A 26,804-nucleotide genomic window follows, 5' to 3' on the forward strand; every position below is an offset into this window, starting at 1 on the left:
AATCTCTCAGCAGGCCTCTCCAATGACCCCCATCTCCAACAGATTTCCCAGCTTGCAGGCTGTGTCCAAAGGTCAGTTTGCCCGAGTTCAGTAAGGCTTCCCGACTCTGCTCTCTATCTTTACAATGCCGTCACGTTTATCATGAGCAGGTAGTTCAGATACATCTCTGAGCATTGAACTGTGAATTAATGCAGCTCCAATAACACTCAAGAAGCTTGATACCATCCAGGACAAAGCAAAATTGTGAGTGGCACAGTGGCTCAGTGGTTAGCACTACTGCCTCATAGGGCCAGGGGTCTGGGTTCGATGCCCACCTTGGATGGTTGTCTGTGTGGAGGTTGCACATTATCTGTGTCTGTTTCCTCCCGCAGTCCAAAGATGTGCAAGTTAGGGTGAATTGGCCATGCTAAATTCTCCCATAGTGATAGGTGCATTAGTCAGAGGTTAAATATAGTGCACAAGAGTGGGTCAGTGTGGACTTTTGGACAAAGGGCCTGTTTCCATACTGTAGGGAACCTAATTGAATCCAAATTGCTGTCACATCAACAAGCATTTTGCTTAGTCACAGCAGTGTGTACTATCTACAAAATGCACTGCGTAAGTTCATCAAAGATCCTTAAACAGCACCTTCCAAGCCCACACCCACTTCCATCTAGAAGGATAGCAGCAACAAAGGCTACAGACCAGAAAGCCAGGAAGCCAGGAAGTCCTGTCCAACCTTGATAATAGATTGATTCAATCATGACTGAAGTAATGTGTCTGGTTCAGGGCACCACACTTTCGGAAGGAGGATGGGATAAAGAGAGGGGGCACTGCTGGGGGAGAATGACTAAACCGACAGCCCTTCCATAGAGTCAGTTGAATGGCTTCTCGTCCATGGCTGTACGATTCCTCAACAAAGCCACAGTGAGAGGCGGACAGGAACAGAAGGCTCGCATGATGTTGGAGGGCTGACATAAGGATGTGGGATTAAGCTCAGGAACTGTGAATCAGCGAGGACTGGCCGAGTGGCCGATTTTGGTGGCCATAGAAGAGAATCAAAGAAAGAGAGAGAGAGAGAGAGAGAGAGACAGCAAATGGAATGCCTTGATGGCAGTCACACAAAGTTCAATCGCCAACGCTATAGCAGAAACTCCGACAAGGCTATTGCCAGGGTTGGAGGGTTTGAGTTATAGGGAGAGGCAGAAGAGACTGGGGCTGTTTTCCCTGGAGCATCAGAGATTGAGGGGTGACCTTAAAGAGGTTTCTCAAATCACGAGGAGCATGGATAGGGTAAATAGCTGAGGCCTTTTCCCATGTGGGCAAGTCCAGAACTAGAGGGCATAGGTTTAGGGTGAGAGGGGAAAGATATAAAAGAGACCTAAGGGGCAACCTTTTCACACAGAGTGTATAACATGTATCGAATGAGCTGCTGCAGGAAGTGGTGGAGGCTGGTACAATTGCAACATTGAAAAGGCATCTGAATGGGTATATAAATAGGAAGGGTTTAGAGGGATATGGGCCAAGAGCTGGCAAATGGGACTAGATTAGGTTAGGATATCTGGTCAGTATGGACAGGTTAGCCCGAAGGGTTTGTCTCCACTCTGTACATCCCTGTGACTCTCTGACACAAAATAAACAGACATTGTCCCTGAGCCAGAAGGCTGTGGGTGTGAGTCTCACCGCATGGATTTGAGCACAGAAACGCAGGCTGATGCTTTTGTATTTTATTGTCAGAGGAATTGATTTTCAAATGAGAACAGAAATTGCAAATAAGGACAGAACTATAAAAGGGTCACTGGACATGAAACGTTAACTCTGACTTCTCTCCACAAGTGCTGTCAAACCTGTTGAGCTTCTCTGGCAATTTCTGTTCTTGTTTCAGATTTCCAGCGCCCACGGTTCACTTGGGTTTTTTTTTGACTTTCAAATGAGATGTTGAATTGAGTTTCTGTCAGCCTCTCAGATCAATGTGAAAGATCCTGTGGCACCATTGCAAAGAAAGCCCGAGGAGTTGTGTCTGGGCAATATTTATCTTTCAATCAACATCATAAGGAAGCAGATTATCTCTCCATTATTGTGTTGCTGTTTCTCAGAGCTTGCTGTGTGCAAATTAGCTGTCGCTTTTCCTACATTGACAGTGCTTCAATTGGATGTAAAGTGCTTGGATATGCTACAGTCTGGGCGCATCTATTATTGAAGCAGGTTTTTTTTGTTAACACTCTTGCACCATTTGTATGAAAATGCTTTCAGATTAAAAGCTCATGAAAGTGGTCATTTGTGGGACTGACCTTGCAAAGCTCGAAACACAGCGCATTTTATCAACAGCATTTTTAAAACAAGCATTGTTGGCCTGTACTTACAGGGGACTGCTGGATGTGAAGCGAGTGCTACAGAAGAAATGTCCAACCTGGTTACCTACATACAGCCAGTGAAGTTTGAGTCCTTCGAGATTGCTAAGAGTGAGTGACTTTTTATCCGGCAGGTTACACTTTGCAGAGTATCCTGAATTGCTTCCATAGTCTTGACGCCACTGGGTTCATGCAGTAAAGAGAGACACTTCTTCACCCAGAAAATGTTCAATGCACTGTCACAAGGAACATCCTTGTGATGAAACCACGGCCTTCCCCCTTCCGCTGTAGTTTCCTCTAGGCCCTTCAGCAATATTTGCACTCCTCTGTGAAAGGACTTGAATCCAGGCAGTATCAGCATATCTTTGTTGTTCCAGTCAAGAACCATGTTTGGAGGTGTACCATGCCTTCAGAAACAGCCGTTATGAAAATAGATGTGAGGTTAGAGATGATAAAATAATGCGAGGCTGACAGCATATCATTCTAAATGTGTTGCCTGAACCCGGATGAGGAGAATCAATCTGATGCAGTTCAGTTTCCTATTTGGGAGATACTTTGATATTTAATAGACAAGCGTATTCTTTAAACAAGTGGCGAACCCCTTATCGACTAAAGCTGCCTTGCAAATTAAACTTTATTCCCCTTGATCCGAAACACGTGCACACTCTTAGTCAGCGGGGACAAAGAAACACACACAAAGATAAGAGCAGGGAAAACCCTGTGGTTCAAGAAACCAGACTGAAAGGGTAGAGAAAGGTGACTTTCTCACAGTGCCTTCGGTTTTTTTTTGTCAGTGAGCTCCTGTTGAGGAACAATGGTAAACCTGCAGAGCAAATTCAGATGAGGAACAGTTGGGAACTTTGATATTTGAAACTTTATCCTTGTTTTCCAAAGCAACTTATGAGAGAGATATGGGGAGGGCTGCATTTGGCTTCAAGCTAACTCTTAAACAGACAGACAGAGACAAGTAATGCAGATTTGCACATGAATCCAACAACTGTTTACAGCTTCCAAGTGTGTACTGAAGAAAGAGCACCCATTACCTCATTCCAGAGGCTGTTGCCAGGCAACAGCAGAGTAGATCCATTTGGGTTTTTCAGGTCTGTATTCAATAATTAAAGCACCCCTCACTCTCTCTAAACCTTTGCTGAACACTGTTTTCCAAAGCCACCAGTTCATTTTGCAAATAGCCTAAAATTTCCTTAAACCTCTGGCTTTCCCATTCCAATCACACAGTTAATCCTTTGCAATCCAGTACTGACCAAATGTTTTCCACTTCTCATAATCCACCAATAAAATGAAAAGATAGGATGGTTGGATATTCCTACAGTTTAGGGAGATCAAGTCCCAATAGTCATACCAGATCATAGGGCTGTTCTCTCATCAAGGAGAGACGACTGGTGGGAGTTTAAGCTGAGGGTCAGTACACCTCAGGCGAGGGGAGAGAGGTTGTGAAGGAGGGATCTTCCCAGCCAGTGCAGGAATTGAACCCATGCCATTGGCATCACTCTACATTGCATACCAGCCAGCTGAGCTAACTGCCCCCTAAGCTTAACTGAGAGGCTGCAACGTCAGAGTGAGCGGTTATTTTTGCTTGCTATATGCCTGCAATTAATTTTGAGAAGCTGACAGTACTGATTGGTGATGGTCCATGGTGAGAAGATATTTGGATTGCTGTCTATATCCTTATAGGTAAGCATATTGCTGACAAGTCTACAAAGGGATTTATCTTGTGAGATCTATTCTGCAAAAGGAGCCTCTCTCATTAGTAAGGGACATGTGTAAATATTACATGTAATTACTCATTGATTTGACCATCCTTTGTAAACAAGTACAATCTTCAATGAGTGTACGTGATAAAATGATCCATTTGAACTCTTCTGAAATACTTACAGTCAGGTAGTCTGACTATAAATAGTACCCATTATACTGGCTATCCCTTCTGGGTGAGTTGGCTTTTAAGCATTTCCTTCTCCATCTCAACTGGACCAGGAATGCTCGGGCCGAATATATTGAGCCTTTGAGTCCCACTTGCCTCAGGGTGAAGATTAGCCAAGGATAATTGGAGGCTCTGCAATGCCAGACCTGTGACTGCTGACAAGAGACAATGAGCCACAGTTTCCAAGGATAGCGTTATCCTTTATCGGGAAGTGGATAGGATCGCCACGCTTTTTGGACTTTAGAGCATGTGATTTATGAGGCAACATAAAGAGTTTTACATTCTCAGGCTTGGCTGACTTTTTAATGTTGTAGACAAAATTGCCTCTACAGTCACGCACATCAGCAATATTAGTAACTCACAGTAGACAGAGTGCTGTTTGCCGCACATTCATTTGAATCATTTTTTGGGAACTGTCAGGTTAATGATGAAGTTTGGTTTTGTTGAGATTTTTGAACATAACAGCACAGTGGTTATGTTACTGGGCAAGCTATCCTAGACCAATACATCAGAAGCTTGAGTCTCACAGGAATTCAATTAATTCAATAAATTTCTCATAAAATGCTTGCCTAATGGAGGGGACCGTATAACTGGCAGATTGACATTAAAAACTCAACAGCTAATGCTCTTAAGAGATGCAAATCTGCAGTCATAGATCATAGAATCCCTACATTGTGGAAGCAGTTCATTCAGCCCACCGAGTCCACACTTACCTTCCGAACAGCATCCCACTCAATTTATAATCCACCGAGCCTGCATATCCCTGGAGACTGTGGGCAATGTAGCATGGCCAATTCACCCTAATCTGCACATTTTTGGACTGTGGGAGGAAACCCACGCAGACACAGGGAGAATGTAAAAACTCCACACAGACAGTCGCCCGAGGCTGGAATCGAACCCAGGTCCCTGGCGCTGCGAGGCAGCAGTGCTAACCACTGAGCCACCGTGCTCCCAGTCTGGCCCCGCCTTTGTGACTGTGGACCCACAGCAGACCCTGAAGTGCCCAGAGTGAAGACATTCTCTTGTGTTCATGAAGATCACTCACCTCCACCTTCTCACAGGGTAATTAGGGATAGGAAATGGAGCTGGCTATGCCATCCCGAGAAAACATTTGTCATTAAACAATTTTCAATTCCTATTCCATACTTGGCTCACGTTGAAAGTTTAGGTCCAACAAGTCCACACCAACCCTCCAAGGAGCAACCCACCCAGACCCATTCCCCTACATTTACCCCTTCACCTAACACTACAGGCAATTTCCCATGGCCAATTCACCTAACCCGTACATTTTTGGACTGTGGGAGGAAACCAGAGCAAACTCACACAGACACAGGAAGAATGTGCAAACTCCACACAGACAGTTGCCCGAGGTGGGAATTGAACCCGGGTCTCTGGTGCTGTGAGGCAGTAGTGCTAACCACTGAGCCACCGTGCCGCCCGGGCAAACAGATCCATCGATCCCGGCCGGAATCTTAACATTCCTACGATGGGAGTGAAAGGGGAAGGAATTTGTAAATTGTCCTCACCTTATCGCATCATTCTCCATGTTTTAACCATGTTAAGGACAATCAGGTTTCTGCAATGGTCCATAACAGTCCTCATCTTGTTCATAAACAACAAATTAATGAGGGGGCACTTCGCCAGGGAGGCCTCGATCTCCAGCCAGATTGACCGTGGGTCCTGACAAGCCCAGTCAGCCACAGAGGATAGTCAGGAACGTATAGAGTCATAGAGTCATAGAAATGTACAGCACAGAAACAGACCCTTCGGTCTAACCCGTCCCTGCTGACCAGATAGCCCAACCCAATCTAGTCCCACCTGCCAGCACCCGGCCCATATCCCTCCAAGCCCTTCCTATTCATATACCCATCCAGATGCCCTTTAAATGTTGCAATTGTACCAGCCTCCACCACTTCCTCTGGCAGCTCATTCCATACATATACCACCCTCTGAGTAAAAACGTCCCTTAGATCTCTTTTATATCTTTCCCCTCTCACCCTAAACCTATGCCCTCTAGTTCTGGACTCCCCGACCCCAGGGAAAAGACCATGTCTATTTATCCTATCCATACCCCTCATGATTTTATAAACCGCTATAAGGTCACCCCTCAGCCTCCGACGCTCCAGGGAAAACAGCCCCAGCCTGTTTAAATTCTCCCCATAGCTCAAATCCTCCAACCCTGGCAACATCCTTGTCAATCTTTTCTGAACCCGCTCAGGTTTCACAACATCTTTCCGATAGGAAGGAGACCAGAATTGCATGCAATATTCCAACAGTGGCCAAACCAATGTCCTGTACAGCTGCAACATGACCTCCCAACTCTTGTACTCAATACTCTGACCAATAAAGGAAACCATACCAAACACCTTCTTCACTATCCTATCTACCTGAGACTCCACTTTCAAGGAACTATGAACCTGCACTCCAAGGTCTCTTTGTTCAGCAACACTCCGTAGGACCTCACCATTAAGGTGTATAAGTCCTGCTAAGATTTGCTTTCCCAAAATGCAGCACCTCGCATTTATCTAAATTAAACTCCATCTGCCACTCCTCAGCCCATTGGCCCTTTTGATCAAAATCACGTTGTAATCTGAGGTAACCTTCTTGGCTGTTCACTGCACCTCCAATTTTGCTGTCATCTGCAAACTTGCCCCTTATGCTCATATTCAAATCATTTATATAAATGTTGAAAAGTACTGGACCCAGCACCGATCCTTGTGGCACTCCACTGGTCACAGGCCTCCAGTCTGAAAAACAACCCTCCTCCACCACCCTCTGTCTTCTACCTTTGAATTTAAACCCCCACCCCCTGGGGAAGCTGCAATTTGACAAGTTTATTAAGAGGCTGTCTATGATGCCAGATGAAAGATCCAAGCCAACTGTAAAACCTCCAAAGCGCTTGCCCAGGCAGCATCAAAGGGAGCATTCACATGGGATATAATAAACAAGGAAGAACATTCATTTTGACCAGAGCTATTCTACCCAACCAGGAAAACGGAAGATCTTCCCAGCGCTGAAGGCCCTGTTTTATCCTCTCTAGCAACTGCACAAAGTTAGTGTTATATAATTGATGGAAGGCCAGGGTGATAAAAACGCCGAAATACAGGAAACCTCTCTGTCTCCACCCGAAAGGAAAACGGGTTCCACCCCCAAGATCGGGTACTCTGACAAGACCCCCCACAGGCATGGACTCCGACTTCATAATATTGATTTTACATCCTGAGAAAGATCCAGATAGATTAGTCACTTGTATTAAACAAGGCACAGATATTGTTGGGTTCATTAGAAAGAGAAGATCATCATCTGTGTAAAAGGGTGATCTTATACCCTCCTGATCCTCTCTCCAGGGCAATTATATTGGGGTCCCTCTGGATGGCCTCTGTCAACGGCTCTATCACCAATGTAAGCAGCAATGGTGAAAGGGGGCATTCCCTGTCGGCTGCCTCTACCAATACTAAAATTGTCAGGCCTTAGACCATTAGCGAGAACCGCTGCTTTAGGGTCACTATATAACACTGCCACCCACCTGGCAAAGACCCCTCCAAGACCAAACCGCTCCAGGACATAAAAGAGGTACAGCCACTCCACCTCGTCAAACACTTTCTCTACATCCAGGGAGACTACCAAGCCTGGAATCGACCCTTGCCTGCATACCTGAACCACATTTAGTATTCTTCTAATAAAAAAAGTCAGTTAGGTAGCTTCAACTGCTTCCCTGGGCGGGGAGTTCTACAGATTCACAATCCTCTGGGTGAAGAAGTTCCTCCGCAGCTCAGTCCTAAATCTGCTCCTCGTTATTTTGAGGCTATGCCCATGAGTTCCAGCTTCACCTGCCAGTGGGAAAAAACCTCCCTGTTTCTATCATATCTATTCCCTTCATAATTTTATGTGTTTTCAATATAACTTTATGAGATCACCCCTCATTCTTCTTCATTCCAGTGAATGTAATCCCAGTCCCACTCAGTTTCTCCTCATAAGCCAACCCTCTCAGCTCCGGAATCAAAGTCGTGAACCTCCTGTGCACCCCGTCCAGTGCCAGTACATCCTTTCTCAAGGAAGGAGACCAAAACCGCACACAGTACTCCCAGTTGTGGCCTCACCAGCACACTATACAGCTGCAGCATAACCTCCCTATCTTTTAACTCAGTCCCTTTAGCAATGAAGGACAAAATTCCATTTGCCTTATTAATTACCTGTTGTACCTGCAGACCAACCTTCATGCACAAGGACACCCCACTCCCTCTGCACAGCAATATGTTGCAATTTTTTTTTGGTGTTCACATAAAAGCCCTTTATACTGTTATTCCGACCGAAATGGATGACTTCACATTCATGAACGTTGTACTCCATCTGTCAGACCTTTGCCCACTCTCTTAAACTCTCCATATCCCTCTGCAATCTGAGTCCTCTGCACACACTGTGCTCTACCACTCATCTTAATGGCATTTCCATCACTGAATCCACCATTATCAACATCCTGGGAGTTGGCACTGACCAGAAACTGAACTGGCCTGGACATTTTAAACACGGCGGCTACAAGAGCCGGTCAGACGCGAGGAATCCCGTGGCGGCTAGCTTAGCTCCTGACTCTGCAAAGCCTGTCCACCATCCACAAGGCACAAGTCAGGTGTGTGACACTTGCCTGGGTGGGCTCCAACAACACTCATGAAGCTGAAGGAGGTTATAACTGGGCACTCGGAAACACACAAGGGAATTGGAGAGGGTCAGCATATTTTGCGAAACAGAAATGTTTCACCAATTTATTGGAATTCTTTGAGTGTGTGGCATGCAGTGTGGACAAAGGGAAGCCCATTGATGTATGCTACTTGGATTTGAGAAGGTTCTACATAAATAGGTTATTGCACAAGGGAGGAGTTCGTGGTGTGAGGGCTAACATACTAACGTGGACAGAAAATTTGCTAACTGGCAATATCACAATGAAGGGCCTCCTGTAGATTGTGACGGGGTGAATGGGGATGTTAGACAGGGATCTGCACTGGAGCTTGTTGACTTTTTGCAGTTTATTGCAATGACTTAAGCGAGGGGAGTGAAGGTAGCACATGAGTAATTCAGGTTTGTTGTGAAGTTGACATTACAGCGATGAAGATCGGTTTAGTCAAAGCAGATTTTTGCAACAACTGTAACAAGGAGCCCATCGATAAAGATAATGAAGTCTAGTTGAAATGCTCCTGGGGTAATTATTGATGGAGGACATTGAGGTATGTTTTATTCTTACATTTTTGTGACATTGTTATATTTGTTCCCAGGATGGTATACGAGGAGAGACTGGATCGGCTGGGCTTGTACCCACTGGAATTGAGAAGAATGAGGGGGGAGTTGCACAGAAACATATAAAATCCTGCTGGGACTGGACAGGCTAGATGCGGGAAGAATGTTCCCAATGCTGGGGAAGTCCAGAACTCGGGGTCACCGTGTAACAATAAGGGGTAGGCCATCCAAGACTGAGATGGGGAAGAATGTCTTCACTCAGAGAGTTGTGAACCTGTGGAATTCTCTCCGACAGGAAGCTGTTGGGGCCAGTTTGTTGGATAGATTCAGGACGGAGCTGGGCATGACCCTTGTGGGTAAAGGGATCAAGGGGTATGGGGAGAAAGGAATGGGCTACTGAGATTGCACGATCAGCCATGATCATATTGAATGGTGGGGCAGGCTGGAAGGGCCAAATGGCCTACTACTGCACCTATCTTCTACATTTCTGTGTTTCCCATTGACTTAGAAATCGATACAAGTGTTTTGATTTCTTCTTAATCTATTACTCTGCTAACTCTTGGTCAGGTACTAAAATTATTGGCAAGATTTCCCTTCCCTCTCACAAAGGGCTCAATTCTATTTTATCGGTGTTACATCCTCATCGCCAGCTCAGGACAGGTGAGGTAACAAGGGGTTCGAGGTTGTAAAATGTTTTTGTGTGTTTCACGTTCCCCACCGGCACCGACCCCAGTTTATAACGTGACCTTGCATTCCTCCATTCGATTAGATCTCACTCCAAAGCATTTAGCGCCCCCCACCGTGCCAAGTACAATAAAATCAACACCTCAGTGTCCGTGCCGAACTGTGCCAGCCAGTTACCTTAAAGCTGAAAGGTTAACCGAGAGGTACAGCCGGATGTGCGGTGGGTTATTGGGTGTTTCTGTTTTTTCACTTGTAGAGAACAACAAAAGTTTCGAAATGTCGTCGTTCGTGGAGACCAAGGCTCTGGAGCAGCTGACGAAATCGCCTGTGGAGTTTGTGGAGTATCCCTTCAGCAAATACTGACTGTACCGTTCCCATCACTCGCTCAGACGTAAATCGGTGATGTTTAATTTCGTAGAGAGGGAGGTTCACCAGAGATTCAGGACGCACCGGGATGCAAACATGATGTTGAACCATGTAAAGTGATGACAACTTTAAAAAAGGATCTCAAAACCCCCACTTATTGTGAATCTTAATAGACCCTCGTTTGTTTCGCATATTTTTGTTCAGATTTCTTTCTTTCTTTCTTTCGCTCTGCTTTTAGAGTTAAGAGGAAGTGAGGACTGCAGATGCTGGAGAGACAGAGCCGAAAGATGTGGAAAAGCACAGCTCGTCAGGCAGCAGCCAAGGAGCAGGAGAGTCGACATCATCAGGAACATTCCTGATGAAGGGCTTATGCCCGAAACGTCGACTCTCCTGCTCCTCGGATGCTGCCTGACCTGCTGTGCCTTTCCAGCCCCTTACTTTTAGAGTTGACCGTTTCAGAGGGTTAGGAGTTAACAACTTTGTTATGGCTCGAGAATCACATCTCGGTCAGACCAGGTAAGGATCGCAGATTTCCTTCCCTCAAGGACATTGGTGAACCAGATGTTTTTATTCCCAAATCAATTGATGATAGTTAATGCTATCACCCAAATTGTGAGTGGGTTTAAGTTCCAGAGTTTTCATTCAGCAAATTCAAATTCCACCCATGCAACGGAGGGACTTGAACCCATGTCCCCAGGGCATTATGCCCAGCCTGTGAAAGGTTGACCTAATGATGCTACCACTGTGCCACCATCACTCTACTCAAGATTGTGACTCCTATGCAGAACCAAGGGAGTGTAGCACTGTCAGAGGTGTAGCCTTTCAGACGAGACTTTACACTGAGGCCCACTCTGCCCTCTCAGCTGAGCGCAAAAGGCTCCCCAGGAACTATTTAAGTGAAGAACAGAAGTTTCTGCTGGCCAATATCTATCACCCAACCAACATCGTGAGAACCAGATTATCTGGTCATTGTCATTTACTATTTATGTGCAAATTATCTCCTGCTTTACAGTGATGACACTTCAAAAAGTTCTTTACTCACTGTAAAACGCTTTGAGAGCTCTGGTAGTTGAGATGGACACAACATAAACATAACTAGGAGAAAGTGAGGACTGCAGATGCTGGAGATCAGAGTCAAGAGTGTGATGCTGGAAAAGCACAGCCAAGTCAGGCAGCATCCGAGGAGCAGGAGAGTCAACGTTTCGGGCGTGAGCCCTTCATCAGGAATGAGGCTAGTGCACCTCAGGGGTGGAGAGATAAATGGGAGGGGGGTTGGGGTGGAGGCAAGGTAGCTGAGAATGTGATAGGTAGATGAAGGTGGAGGGGTGATGGTAATAGGTCGGAGAGGAGGGTGGAGCAGATAAGTGGGAAGGAAGATTGACAGGTAGGACAGTTCAAGAGGGAGCTGCCAAATTGGAAGGTTGGATCTGAGATAAGGTGGAGGGAGGGGAAATGAGGAAACTGGTGAAGTCGACATAGATGCTGTGTGGTTGGAGGGTCCCAAGGAGGAACATAAATATAAGATTTTCCTTTTGATCTTGAGTTGGGGGAATTTCAGAAGATAAGACATGGTTTCTCGTTTGAATAATATCTTCACACTCTGCATCCAGGTGTTGCTGCTGCTGAGAGTGGTGACCCAGACCTTGTTTTCTTTGAGCAGGAAGATTATGATTTTTAACAATAAAATGTGCGAGCTGTTCATTCAGACTATGGCCACTGGATGGCGACATCCCTTAAGAAATGCAAGCAATGGGCAAGAAGAAAGACAGACTCGAATAATAATTTTTTTGTTGCTTAACTGTTAAAAAGTTCTTTTTAAATAAGAACACATATTCACGCACAGCTTGAAATGCTGATCAGTTTGCAAATTACTTTGGGCAGCCCCTGTGTTAACTTCTGGAAATTAATTCACTTGCAGGAGAATAATTTATAGGCTTATCTTGATGGCTGGATATTTTGCTTCAACAGAAGTCCAAGATAACTCAATTAGCTGAGTGGACACCATGGTTAGTGTGCACCAATTTGAGCTGAAGGGCCTGTTTCCATGCTATATTACTCTATGACTATATAATATTTAATTTAAAGACTAAGTGCTGGAAATATTCGGCAGCTCAGAGGTGGATAAATGTTAGCACCCAGGGTCCTGGTGTGGCTGATGTGCCTTATCCTAGAGCCACATCTCCCAACACACATTTGGCACACGTTCCCGGGAAGTCTAGGTAGATGCCTTGTTCAGATGTCTCTTAACGTAGGAATGCTATTGTACATCAGTAGCCGTCGGTGTCACGCTAATATCTTCCCCCTGCATTGCAGTTAAGGGCTTATTTTGGATTATTCCTCTCCTCTGGCCTTACTGTCATAGATGATCCTGCCAGGGGTTGGGAAGTCCTGATAGCATCGTTCTTGGGATCATTGGAACACTCAGTCTACAGCCAGGTGGCAATCCACAGGAAGTCTCCTCTCCTATATTAAATGCAAACTCCAACATCCACTCTGTGGGACAATACATCATTGGAGAACTTGGTGACAGAGTCTTTGAAGTTGCCTTAAAATGGAGTTTAATGTTGTTATGATCCGTTGGACCTGAAAGGTGTGCAGCTAGAATTTACCACAATGGTCTTTTTAAATTAATTTGTACGTTATGGGTTTAAATACCCTCAAAGAGGAGGTGATAGCCAAGTGACACCATCATTCCACTATTAATCAGTGTCTCAATGTACATTCAGGGGACCCTGGTTGAATGCCATAGATTTGAATCCAGTGGAAATCTGGAATTAAAAGTCTAATGGTGACCATGAACTAATTGTTGGAAAAATCCATCTGGTTCGCCAGTGTCCTTTAGGAAAGGAATCTGCCATCCTTACCTGGTCTGGCCTACATGTGACTCCAGACCCACAGCAATGTGGTTGACTATTAACCATTACCTGGGCAATTAGGGACAGGCAATTAATTCCCACCAGTGACGCCCTCATTCCATGAATGAATTTCTAAAAAATACTCCCAAAGTATTATTTGTCAGCAGAATATTCCTTTCGTCCTCAGATCCTAGGAGGGGACAGCAACTCTTCTGAACAATATTCAGTTCAATTTGTCGATCGTGTGAGTGATGTGCAGAAAATGCCTGCTTTTTCTTATTCGCTGGCAGGACATGGGTGTCGCTGGCTGGACCTGCATTTATTGCCCGTCCCTAATTGCCCTTGAGATGGTGGTGCTGAGCCACCTTCTTGAACTGCTTCAGCCCGAATATTTTAAGGACTCCTGCAGCACTTTTAGGGAGGGAAATTCCAGGATTTTGACCCCATGACACTGACGGAATGACACGGCATTTCCAAGTCAAGATGGTGAATGGTTTGGAGGGGGATTTTCAGGTCATGGAGTTCCCGAGTTCCCATGGCATTAAGGGGTGACTACGCACACTAGGCTGGTGTTCCTGGGAATGTGAAGGGATGCTTTGATTGGAGATTTATAAGATTTTGAAAGGAATTTATCAGTGTGAGACAGAGAGAAGCACTTCTGCCACTGTCAAGAAATAAAGACATGTAAGAAACGTGACTTCAATATCAAAGCTAGGTCATTCTGGAGGGAAGATAGAAGACACTTCTTCACGCATAGGTCTGTAAAATTATGGAACTCTCCCAGAATGCGCAGTAACCGCTAGCTCACTTAGTCAGAGAGTCATACAGCACAGAAACAGTCCCTTCAATTCAAACAGTCCATACTGTCCATAATCTCAAACTAAACTAGTCCCATCTGCCTGCACTTGGCCTATTTCCCTCCAAACACTTTGTAAAGTTAAGAGTGTGGCACTGGAAAAGCACAGCAGGTCAGACTCTCCCGCTCCTCGGATCCTGCCTGACCTGCTGCGCTTTTCCAGTGCCACGCTTTTCAACCCTGATCTCCAGCATCTGCAGTTCTCGCTTTCACTTAGTAAAGTTAAGTCAAGAGTCATTTGATTGAGTTTGTTTCCTTAATAAGAGTATGAGGGGAAATGACTTCAAGACAGATTGAGGTAGAGATTAGCCTTGGTATTATTGAATGGGAGTTCAGTCTTGAGGGGCTGGATGACGTTTACTTGTTCTCCTGCTCCTACTCAATAGAAGCTCACAAGTTCATCAGCCTTTTTTTTTCTCACGGTGATTTCATTTATCCCAATATCTGTGTTTCTATTTGAAACAAGGCCTTCATTTTCTCTGCACCTTTCCTTAGCAAACACTCTCTCCAGATACAACAAGAGGCAGCTGAGCCGCATTTATCCGAAGGGAACCCGAGTGGATTCCTCAAACTACATGCCTCAGGTATTTTGGAATGCCGGATGTCACCTGGTAGCTCTTAACTTCCAGACATTAGGTGAGTATTGCAAACATCTACCTTTGGTTTTTCTGAAGAGGGGCTGACAGGGTCAATGCTTGAGAGGCTAATCTCTTTTTGGTTAGGAAGTTTGGAACAACGGATCATAATCTCAGAACAAAAGGTCAGCCACTTTGGACTGCCATGGGGAGAAATGTCCTCACTCCAAAGTCATTGAGTCAGAGAGATGTACAGCCAACTTGTCCATGCCAACCGGATATCAGAACATAATTTGCCAGCACCTGGCCAATATCCCTCTTGTCCCTTCTTAATAATGTACTCATTCAGATGCCTCTTAAATGTTGTAATTGTACCAGCCTCCACCACTTCCTCTCGCAGCTCATTCCATACACGCACCACCCTCTGTGTGAAAAAAGTTGCCCCTTCAGTCCCTTTTAAATCTTTCTCCTCTCACCCTAAACCTATGCCCTCTAGTTATGGACTCCCCCACCCCAGGGAAAGGACTTTGTCTATTTATCCTATCCATGCCCCCCATGATTTTATAAACCTCGATAAGGTCACCCCTCAGCCTCAGATGGTCCAGGGAAAACATCACAACCGATTCAGCCTCTCCCTTTACCTCAAACTCTCCAACTCCGGCAACATCCTTATAAATCTTTTCTAAACCCTTTCAAGTTTCACAACATCCTCCCTATAGGAGGGAGACCAGAATTGCTGCAATATCCCAAACCCACCGTCCTGTACATCCGTAACATGACCTCCCAATTCCAATATCCAATACTCTGACCAACAAAGGAAAGCATACCAAACGCTTTCTTCACTATCCTATCTACCTGCGACTCCACTTTCAAGGAGCTATGGACCTGAGTCTCTTTGTTCAGCAATAATCCCTCGGACCTTACCATTAAGTGTCTAAGTCCTGCTCTGATTTGCGTTTCCAAAAATCAACACTTCACATTTATCTAAATTAAATTCCATCTGCCACTCCTTGGCCAATTGGCCCATCTGATCAAGATCCCGTTGTCCCCTGGGGTAACTTTTTTTGCTGTCCACTGCACCTCCAATTTTGGTATCATCTGCAAACATTATAAAGGTCAAGAATCTTTGGAATTCTGGACCACAGAGAGCTGTGGATGCTCTGTCATTGTGAAAATTCAAGTCTGGGATTGATTGATGTTTGGGTACTAAGTGAATCCCCAGACCTGAGATGAAGTCGCAAGATTGATCAGATGGGCCAATGGGCTGAGAAGTGGCAGAAGGAGTTTAATTTAGATAAATGTGAGTTGCTGCATTTTGGAAAAACAAATCTTAGCAGGATTTATACACTCAATGGTAAGGTCCTAGGGAGTGTTGCTGAACAAAGAGACCTTGGAGTGCAGGTTCATAGCTCCTTGAAAGTAGAGTCGCAGGTAGATAGGATAGTGAAGAAGGTGATTGGTATGCTTTCCTTTATTGGTCAGAGTATTGAGTACAGGAGTTGGGAGGTCATGTTGTGGCTGTACAGGACATTGATTAAGCTACTGTTGGAATATTGCGTGCAATTCTGGTCTCCTTCCCATTGGAAAGATGTTGTGAAACTTGAAAGGGTTCAGAAATGATTTGCAAGGATGTTGCCAGGGTTGGAGGATTTGAGCTATAGGGAGAGGCTGAACAGGCTGGGGCTGTTTTCCCTGGAGCATCAGAGGCTGAGGGGCGACCTCAGAGAGGCTTATAAAATCATGAGGGACATGGATAGGATAAATGGACAAAGTCTTTTCCCTGGGGTGGGGGAGTCCAGAACTAGAGGGCATAGGTTTAGAGTGAGAGCGGAAAGATATAAAAGAGACCTAAGGGGCAACTTTTTCATGCAGAGGGTGGTACGTGTATGTAATGAGCTGCCAGAGAAAGTGGTGGAGGCTGGTACAATTACAACATTTAAAATGCATCTGGATGGGTCTATGAATAGGAAAGGTTTAGAGGAATATAGGTTTGCTCGCTGAGCTAGAAGGCGCATTTCCAGACGTTTTGTCACCCGACTAGGTAACATCTTCAGTGGGCGAAGCACTGTTGATAATTCCTGCTTTCTATTTATATGTTTGGGTTTCTTTGGGTTGGTGATGTCATTTCCTGTGGTGACACCATTTCCTTTGGTGATGTAATTTCCTGATATTTTTCTCAGGGGGTGGTAGATGGGGTCTAACTCGATGGTGTTTGTTGAAAGGAGGTTGATCGATTTTGAGGGATATGGGCCGGGTGCTGGCAGGTGGGACAAGATTGAGTTGGGATATTTGGTCGGCATGGACGGGTTGGACCAAAGGGTCTGTTTCCATGCTGTTCATCTCTATGACTCAATGGAGTTCAGGTTGAAGATCCTCTATGTACATTGACAAAATCAAAATCTTTCATCTTGTGGCTTGCAAAATTTATAAAGGAGGACCAATTAACACTGCCTGAGAAATCAGTGCTGATTGATTGGCAAATTGATGTCTGATGGCTCAAGACATTGCCATAGAGACTGCATTGGAGATCTTCTCTCCCATACATTTGATGTTTTTTTTTAAAGTGCACAATGCCTTGAGTGTTACTTTTCCCTACAAACAATGCATTTGTAGCTCCTTGCCAGAGTAAGTGAACCTATTATTAAATTGGTTGGTCGTGTAAATCCTCGCACACCCAAGGTTGTTCAGCAAGTATTGTCCAATCACAGAATCAAATCTAATGCCCTAAGTCTTGCGAGCGTGGACTGCGATGATATTAAGTCGTGATCTTATTGAATGGGGTTAAAGAGTCAATCCTGCTGATATTTGTGATGTTGTGCTGTGTGGAACATTCATATACAGACAAATGAGCAAGACTGGCTGTGTTGGACATTAGCTGGTGAGAGTGGGATCTTTTTATGAGATTCCTTTCTAATAGATGAACTTCAACAACAATGAGAGCCTGTTGAGAAAGCGGGAGCCATTAATATTGCATTACTTTAGCAACTTTTGCAGTCCCTCCAGACCAGAATGCCCTCCATACTCGGAGAAGTGGGTTATCCAAGCCACTGGAGCCTTGTGCATTCATTCATAATTGTTGAAAGCCGAGTTACTAACCTTAACTTCGAATCTTCAAGCTATCAAATCAAATCTGAAATATTTATAATGTTTAATGGGCATTATTGGAGGAGAGAGGAGAATCATGAGCTTAATTTAGCTCCTGGATGATGTGGAGGAGTCAGTGTTGGACTGGGGTGGGCAAAGTTCAAAATCACACAACACCAGATTATAGTCCAACAGGTTTATTTGGAAGCACTGGCTTTCAGAGCACTGCTCCTTCATCAGGTGGTTGTGGAGTATAAGATCATAAGACGCAGAATTTCTAGCAGAAGATTACAGTGTCATACAGCTATATATTGAACAAACAAGGATTGTTAAGTCTTTCATCTTTTAGAATGGGTTGCACGTTTCGGTTCATTAATTTGTAAATCCCAGAACTTCTTTTAAGTCACCTTTTCGAGGTAACTTAAGGTTTTCTAACAAAAGGTGACATCTCAGCTCAGACAAGGCATTATAGGTGTGAGGTCAGAGTCTGTCTGTATCCCAAACTTAAGTCAGACTGGTTCTATTTCCAAAGTGGAATTTACAAAGTATGACATGGATTGACTGCCTGCAGATTGGACATTTTTTGAGCAAAATAGAATGTGTCTGCAAATCCTCCCCATTGACTTGTCTGTATGTGCGTGCATGAGAGAGAGTGTGTGCATGTGAGTGTGTGAGTGCACATGAGAGAATGTGTATTTGCATGTGTGAAAGCTCGGTAAAGTGTGTGTGTGGGTGTGATGGAGTATAAGTTTGTGAGAGGGTGTGTGCATGGGTGTCAGTGTGGGGGATGTGTGTGTATGAGAGAGAGCGTATGTATGAGAGAGAGAGTCTGCGTGTGTGCACGTGTGTATGTGTGTATGTATGTATGCATAGTGTAGTGGGGTCACCTGTAGTGTGACATGAACCCAAGGTCCCAGTTGAGACCATCCCCATGGATACTGAACTTGGCTATCAGCCTCTGCTCAGCCACTTTGCGTTGTTGCCTGTCCCAAAGTCCACCTTGGAGGATGGTCACCTGAAGATTCTCAGGTCCCTGATCTGCTGAAGTGTTCCCTGATTGAAGAAGAAGCAGTGCTCCGAAAGCTAGTGCTTCCAAATAAACCTGTTGGACTATAACCTGGTGTTGTGTGATTTTTAACTTTAGCTGCTGGATGGCAGGGCTGTAGCAACTACACTTTTTTTTAAAAAGACCATTCTGAAGGTGGATTTATCCTTTATCCATGAAACATGATGTGTACACAATCCTTCAAAACTGAGGAAGAGAAAGGCAATAGGCTTTCTTTCTTCATGAATATCTAACCTAGTTTGTCCACTTAGTCTGGTGTCGAACTGATAGATTCACACAGTGCAGAAGGAGGCCATTTGACCTATCATGTCAATGTTGGTCCTGTTATGTCCTTCCACCCCCTTACTTGGTTAGAGATTAGAAAAAACTGCAGATGCTGGAATCCAAAATCGACAAACAGGAGGCTGGAGGAACACAGCAAGCCAGGCAGCAACAGGAGGTGGAGAAGTCAATGTTTCTGGTCAATACCCTTCATCAGGACCTGATTTTTCCATCTCCAGATCCTGCCTGGCTTGCTGTGTTCCTCCAGACACCTGTTTCCTTTGAGGTGTTGTGCTGCAGTGGTAGTGTCCCCACTTCTGGGTCAGGAGCCTTGGGTTCAGGTGGGCAGCAGGCTGGCTCAGTGGTTAGCACTGCTGCCTCATGGTGCCAGGGACCTGACTGTCTGTATGGAGTTAGCACATTCTCCCAGTGTCCGTGTGGGTTTTCTCTGGGTGCTCCAGTGCAGGTCAGGGTGGATTGGCCATGCTAAGTTATCCATAGTGACCAGAGATGTGCAAGCTAAGCGAGTTAATGTGGGATTACAGGAATTAGGGGGTGCTCTTTGCAGGGCCCTGATGGGCTGAATGGCCTCTATCTGCACAGTAGGAATTCTATAACTCCCCTATGATTCTATGTCCTACCTGCTCCAGAGATATGTCCAAACATACTCTAAAGGATTGATGAGGAAAATACCTACCACCCAGTTCCTGCAGGAGTTCCCTCAAAAACTGTGGAAAGAGGGGAAACTCAGAGAGCATGGATTAGATATTATTCCTCACTAAATTGCCAGAGGAAGTGGTGGAGGCTGGTACAATTGCAACATTTAAAAGGCATCTTGATGGGTTTATGAATAGGAAGGGTTTAGAGGGATATGGGCTGGGTGCTGGCAGGTGGAACTAGATTGTGTTGGGATATCTAGTTGGCATGGACGAGTTGGACCAAAGGGTCTGTTTCAATGCTGTACATCTCTATGACTCTATAAATGTGAGGCAAAAGTGAGGACTGCAGATGCTGGAGATTAGAGTCTAGATCAGAGTGGTGCTTGAAAAGCAGATCAGGCAGCATCCGAGGAGCAGGAAAATCGATGTTTCAGGCAAAAGCCCTTCATCAGTTTAACCCAGATTCTACAAATGTGAGCATATTCCCCCAACTTCCCCTGCGTACAGTGAACATCCTGGGATTGAATTTTGTTTGCACGAATCTGATACACAGTTGATGATAAAATGGTCAAATGAAAAATGTATCGAGGTCTAAAAATCCTTTATACTTTTGTTTGAATGATGTACACAGATCTGGCTATGCAACTGAACATGGGGATGTTTGAGCATAATGGGAAAAGTGGCTTCCGCCTGAAACCAGAGTTCATGAGACGGACAGACAAGCACTTTGACCCCTTCACTGAGACCACTGTGGACGGGATTGTGGCCAATACCCTATCAGTAAAGGTATGCAACATTCACTTTCAATAGAGATCTTTAAAGGGATGTTTTATCAAAGGATGTGGTTGACTTACATCGGATTGGAGTGTGGATGATAAAGTGCTGTGAGAAATGAAGCTCACTGCCAAATAATTTTAGCCCAAGTCAAATTCCGAAGCAGTCTTTATTCATACGTTCTTGCAAGCCCTGGTGAACACAAAGTGGGCACACTTCGGAATAATATTATTTTACATTTATACAGTTTTCTATGAGCCTCCCTATACCTCCCCTTTTACCTCATACGTGACAGTTGTATTGCTCTGTGCAGCTGCTAATCTAGTCGGCTTACCACATCTGTCTGTGGCCTGTTGTTAGCGTGCCACCCACCCCCCCCCCCCCCCTTGATATCTGAGTCTTATTACTTTTGCTGATGCAACACTGGGTCTTATCACTTATGCACACTGAGTCTTTATGACTTCTGAGTACCTGACTTCTGCAGAAGCAACACTTAGACACATTTTACACAGTGCTACAATACTGTAGCAGGCCATTTGGCCCATTGACTCTGTGCTGGCTCTCTGCAAGGCTGAGTTTGCTCATTCCCATTCGTCTGCTCTTTTTCCATTACCCAATTATCTTCTTTCCTTTTGGTACCCCCTTTGGAGAGGCACTGCCTACTTTCAAGCTGTGCATTCTAGATGCTAACCAGTCGCTGTGTGAAACAATTTTCCCTCAGGCCACCTTTGGTTCTTTTGGCGATGACCTTGCCTCAGTGTCCTCTGGGTGTTGAGCCTTCCTAAGGCCATGAGTAATAGGAGCAGGAGAAGGCAATTCATCCCTTTAAGCTTGCTCTGTCAGTCAGGAAGATCATGGGCTGATCAGATTGAGGCCCTAGCTCCACTGTAAAGCTTGACACCAGTGCTATCTAACTCAACTGGGATATATATTCAAGCCAGGGAACTATAGACCAGCGAGCCTGACATTGGTGGGCAAGTTGTTGGAGGGAATCCTGAGGGACTGGAAATCATGTCGCACAACCTTGATTGAGTTTTTTGAAGAAGTCACATCGAGGATTGATGAGGGCAGAGCAGTAGATGTGAGCTATGTGGATTTCAGTAAGGCGTTTGACAAGGTTACCCATGGGACACTGGTTAGCAAGGTTAGATCTCATGGAATACAGGGAGAACTAGCCTTTTGGATACAGAACTGGCTCAAAGGTAGAAGACAGAGGGTGGTGGTGGAGGGTTGTTTTTCGGACAGGAGGCCTGTGATCAGTGGAGTGCCACAAGGATCGGTGCTGGGCCCTCTACTTTTTGTCATTTATATAAATGATTTGGATGTGAGCATAAGAGTATGTTTGCAAATGACACCAAAATTGGAAGTGTAGTGGACAGCGAAGAGGGTTACCTCAGATTACAACAGGATCTGGACCAGATGGGCCAATGGGCTAAGGAGTGGCAGATGGAGTTTAATTTAAATAAATGTGAGGTGCTGCATTTTGGGAAAGCAAATCTTAGCAGGACTTATACACTTAATGGTAAGGTCCTAGGGAGTATTGCTGAACAAAGAGACCTTGGAGTGCAGGTTCATAGCTCCTTGAAATAGAGTCGCAGGTAGATAGGATAGTGAAGAAGGTGTTTGGTATGTTTCCCTTTATTGGTCAGAGTATTGAGTACAGGAGTTGGGAGGTCATGTTGCAGCTGTACAGGACATTGGTTAGGCCACTGTTGGAATATTGCATGCAATTCTGGTCTCCTTCCTATCAGAAAGATGTTGTGAAACTTGAAAGGGTTCAGAAAAGATTTACAAGGATGTTGCCAGGGTTGGAGGATTTGAGCTACAGGGAGAGGCTGAACAGGCTGGGGCTGTTTTCCCTGGAGCGTTGGAGGCTGAGGGGTGACCTTATAGAGGTTTATAAAATCATGAGGGGCATGGATAGGATAAATAGATAAAGTCCTTTCCCTGGGGTGGGTGAGTCCTGAACTAGAGAGCATAGTTTTAGGCTGAGAGGGGAAAGATATAAAAGAGATCTAAGGGGCAACTTTTTCATGCAGAGGGTAGTGCATGTGTGGAATGAGCTGCCAGAGGAAGTGGTGGAGGCTGGTACAATTGCAACATTTAAAAGGTATCTGGATGGGTATATGAATAGGAAGGGTTTGGAGGGATATGGGTCAAGTGCTGGCAAGTGGGACTAGATTGGGTTGGGATATCTGGTCAGCATGGACGGGTTGGACCGAAGGGTCTGTTTCTGTGCTATACGTCTCTGCGACTCTATGACCCCACTACTGGCTGTGGAAGAGAATTTCAAAGGAGTACAAACCTCTGGGAGAAGAGTTTTTTACTCCTCTCTGTCTCCACTTGGGGACCCCTTAAGGTTTTTTAAACGCTCCCCCTTGGTTCTAGATTCTTCTCAGTACTCGCCCTGTCAAGTCCTCTCAGAGTTTGGTACATCACTTCTCATTGTGCTAAACTCTAACAGGGATAGATCAAAGCTGCTCAACCTTTCCACATCAGACATCCCTTTCATCCCAGGGAACAGTCAAATGAACCTTCTCTGAACTGTATCCCTTTTAAGTCTTATCACCGAGACAGAGGAACCTCCTTCATGAGTCCACTCAGCCCATCGAAGAGATAGCCCCCACTCCCCTCTGCCTCCTCCAAGATCGTACTCTCAGCTTTCACCCTTCTCCATTGGATTCTCAACCCTGACCCCCATCACCTTTAAAAACTCTGTGTTGTGTTGCGACTCTGCCTGACTGTTAGAAGTCAGTTGTAGTGTTTGCTTCATAACTTATAATGTGTTCGACTGTTTTAAATAAACCAACTCACGGGATTACTCAATTCCTGACATGCGATTGATTATTAGACCACCCCACTCAAAGTGAAGTCTGACTCCAGCAATGACCTGCACCAGGGGTAGCCCATAATCGTGCCAGTAATCATTGAATTGCTGGACATCCAACTGGTGGCAGATTTCATGCTCAGACGGCCAGAATTCCGGCCTCCAGCCTGTCGACCATTAACTGACCATGGGGTAGCCATTCTTACTGAAGGTGGACTCCCCACTTACTTTTCTAGCCAGGCAAGAAAGGGACAGTAGCACATGCTGCTGTATTCCACATGGGATGTCGCATTCAGGTAAGTTTTACATCTCCGAAGCCCCCTTCCCTCCATCCCACATTCCTGATGAAGGGCTTATGCCCGAAACATCAACTCTCTTGCTCCTTGGATACTGCCTGACCTGCTGTGCTTTTCCAATGCCACACGTTTCAACTCTGATCTCTGAAGGTGAGCCATATGAGAGATGAGACAATTGCAATGCCCAACATTGTGCTGGTTCAAGGCACATCAAATTCAAGACTTTAACGTTATACAGTTGTCAGGTAAATGTTAACAATCAATTGTACTGACGCAAGAGGAACGTAACTGTGCAAGCTGATTTACCTCGTAAAATTAAATCTGTATCATTCCCAGAAATGACTGTCCCAGTTAAGTGATAGTATTGTTTCCTTCGTTACCTGAGGTCACTCTGCCTTTACCTGTAGCTCAGTGGTAGAACTTAGACCTCACAGTGAGAAGGCCGTCATTACTCTCGGGGTTTAAGGCTTCAATCCGGCCTGACACTACAAGTGCAGGTAAAAACAATAACTGCAGATGCTGGAAAGCAAATACTGGATTCGTGGTGCTGGAAGAGCACAGCAGTTCAGGCAGCATCCAACGAGCAGCGAAATCGACATTTCGGGCAAAAGCCCTTCATCAGGAATAAAGCCTTTATTCCTGATGAAGGGCTTTTGCCCGAAACGTCGATTTTGCTGCTCGTTGGATGCTGCCTGAACTCCTGTGCTCTTCCAGCACCACTAATCCACTACAAGTGCAGGACTGACTGAGTGCTGCAGTGTCAAAAGAGCCCTCTTATGGATGAAATGTTAAATGGAGGTTCCATCTGCACATAAAAGGCCCCATCATGTCATTCAAAAAGGGGTAAGTATGTCCATATCAGTGATGTGTTCAGAATTAATCCCTGAAACAACATTAAAACAGACAATCACTGAAAAGCACATTGGTAAAGTTGCTCATTTTGTACTCATCAGGACCAGTGTGAGAATGCCTAGTTACATAGAACATAGAACATAGAAAAGTACAGCACAGAACAGGCCCTTCGGCCCACGATGTTGTGCCGAGATTTAATCCTAATGTAAAATAAAGTAACAACCTACGCACCCCACAACTCACTGCTATCCATGTGCATGTCCAGCAGTCGCTTAAATGTCCCCAATTACTCTGCTTACGAGCAATCACAACCATTTATTCAAAAGGAGAAAACGATACTGGTTGGTTCATAAGTCAATTCTGATTGGATGAGGTGCTCTAGGCTCCACCCTCCATTCCCAAGCTCCAGGGTAATTTCAGAAAAGCACAAGCCTTGAGTATATTCCTTTTGTTTGCAGAGAACTAGTCCCAGTGGATGAATATCACTTGGAGAAAATTCAAACAAACTGTATTATATTCTTGTGTGATTGTTCAGGCAGCCCAGATAGCAGCCTTTCTCTTCTACAGTATAAATTGTTGTGATCATTTCCAATGTAACATTCTGAAGTTTGTCCTGATGAGTGCAAAGTGAAAAACTTTAAAATGTGTTTTGGTTTTCAGCAATACAAAAACAGGCTACCATTTCTGAAATAACTCCACAGAGGCCGGTATCCCATCCCCAAGTCACCCTTTATTTACATGTGCGCAATACCGTCAGTTCTGCTCTAACGCATGGTTCCGTTCTCATACAATCCCATGTAATGAGAAAATTGTGTCATAGCAGCACCACTTAAACTAATGGGGCCGGAATTGTGTTATAACCAATATACATTTTGAAAGTTCACACGATAGAAACAATATCCCCAATTTGTCAATCGCATTATAGCGAAACGCACGTTATAGCTGAACGACCTGTACTTGACACTGGTCCAGTTCCCTCAGAGTCAGCTCTCAGAGTGAACAGAACCTCTGACACTCCTGTTTGTCTTTTAAATATTTTTTCTCTCTTTTTTTAAGAGGTCAGTTCCCTCCCTAACACAAAATGGAGAGTCCTTCACCACTGATCCAGTTCCCTCAGAGCCAGTTCTCAGAGTGAACAGAACCCCTGATACTCCTGTTTCTATCTGTCAGCCAGAGCTCCCGGCTTGGATCAGGTTAACAGCCCCAATCAGTGAACTCATTCTCTATGAGGTCCACCTGGCTGACCTTCTTACAATCACTACAAGCTCATTTATCACATTGTTGTTTATGGGATCCTGTTGCACACCCAATCGGATGCTACTTTTCCATAATTACTGCATTAACAGTAAAAGTACTTCGAGGTTCTTTGGGATGTCACATGATGGGTGCTAAATAAATGCAAGTCATTTTTGTTCAGGTTAATTCATATCTTGATGTGTTTCTGAATGTTTTTGAGGCAAGCAAGGAGTGGACACCATGTTAGTGCAAGCTGACATAATTTTTTAATAAGTATTTACATGAGGTACAGAGATGTGGTGGTGGAAGAATTCACTAGAACCTTCTTCCCTCAGGATTTCAGATGGTGCAGAATAAGAGCTATAAGACCATAAGAAATAGGAGTGGAAGTAAGGCCATTCAGCCCATCAAGTCCACTCAGCCATTCAATCATGGCTGATGGGTATTTTAACGCCACTTACCCGCACTCTCCCCATATCCCTTAATTCCTTGCAAGATTAAGAATTTATCAATCTCTGCCTTGAAGACATTTAATGTCCCGGCCTCCACTGTGTTCCGTGGCAATGAATTCCACAGGCCCACCACTCTCTGGTTGAAGAAATGTCTCCTCATTTGTATTCTAAATTGAACCCCTCTAATTCTAAGGCTGTGCACACAGGTCCTAGTATCCCCGCCTGACGGAAACAATTTCCCAGCGTCCACCCTTTCTAAGCCATGCATTATCTTGTAAGTTTCTATCTGATCTCCACTCAATCTTCTGAACTCTAATGAATACAATCCAGGATCCTCACCCATTCATCATATGTTAGGCCTACCATTCCAGGGATCATCTGTGTGAATCTCCGCGAGACACGCTCCAGTGCTAGTATGTCCTTCCTGAGGTGTGGGGCCCAAAACTGGACACAGTATTCTAAA

General features: G+C 44.9%; 1 protein-coding gene across 3 annotated transcripts in view; it reads left to right on the top strand.

Annotated features, from left to right (window-relative positions):
- Nucleotides 1–26,804, top strand: part of plcb1 (phospholipase C beta 1) — an 834,527-nt gene that overhangs the window by 690,565 nt on the left and 117,158 nt on the right. For all 3 annotated transcript variants that reach the window (XM_072581462.1, XM_072581463.1, XM_072581461.1), the window contains 4 exons: nucleotides 2,345–2,441; nucleotides 10,439–10,523; nucleotides 14,771–14,895; nucleotides 20,536–20,690. In XM_072581462.1, coding sequence (XP_072437563.1) covers nucleotides 2,345–2,441; nucleotides 10,439–10,523; nucleotides 14,771–14,895; nucleotides 20,536–20,690 — 462 coding nt within the window. The remainder of the gene's footprint in view (nucleotides 1–2,344; nucleotides 2,442–10,438; nucleotides 10,524–14,770; nucleotides 14,896–20,535; nucleotides 20,691–26,804) is intronic.

This window comes from Chiloscyllium punctatum, chromosome 11, assembly GCF_047496795.1.
Source record: "Chiloscyllium punctatum isolate Juve2018m chromosome 11, sChiPun1.3, whole genome shotgun sequence".
In the NCBI taxonomy this organism is placed as follows: Eukaryota; Metazoa; Chordata; class Chondrichthyes; order Orectolobiformes; family Hemiscylliidae; genus Chiloscyllium; species Chiloscyllium punctatum.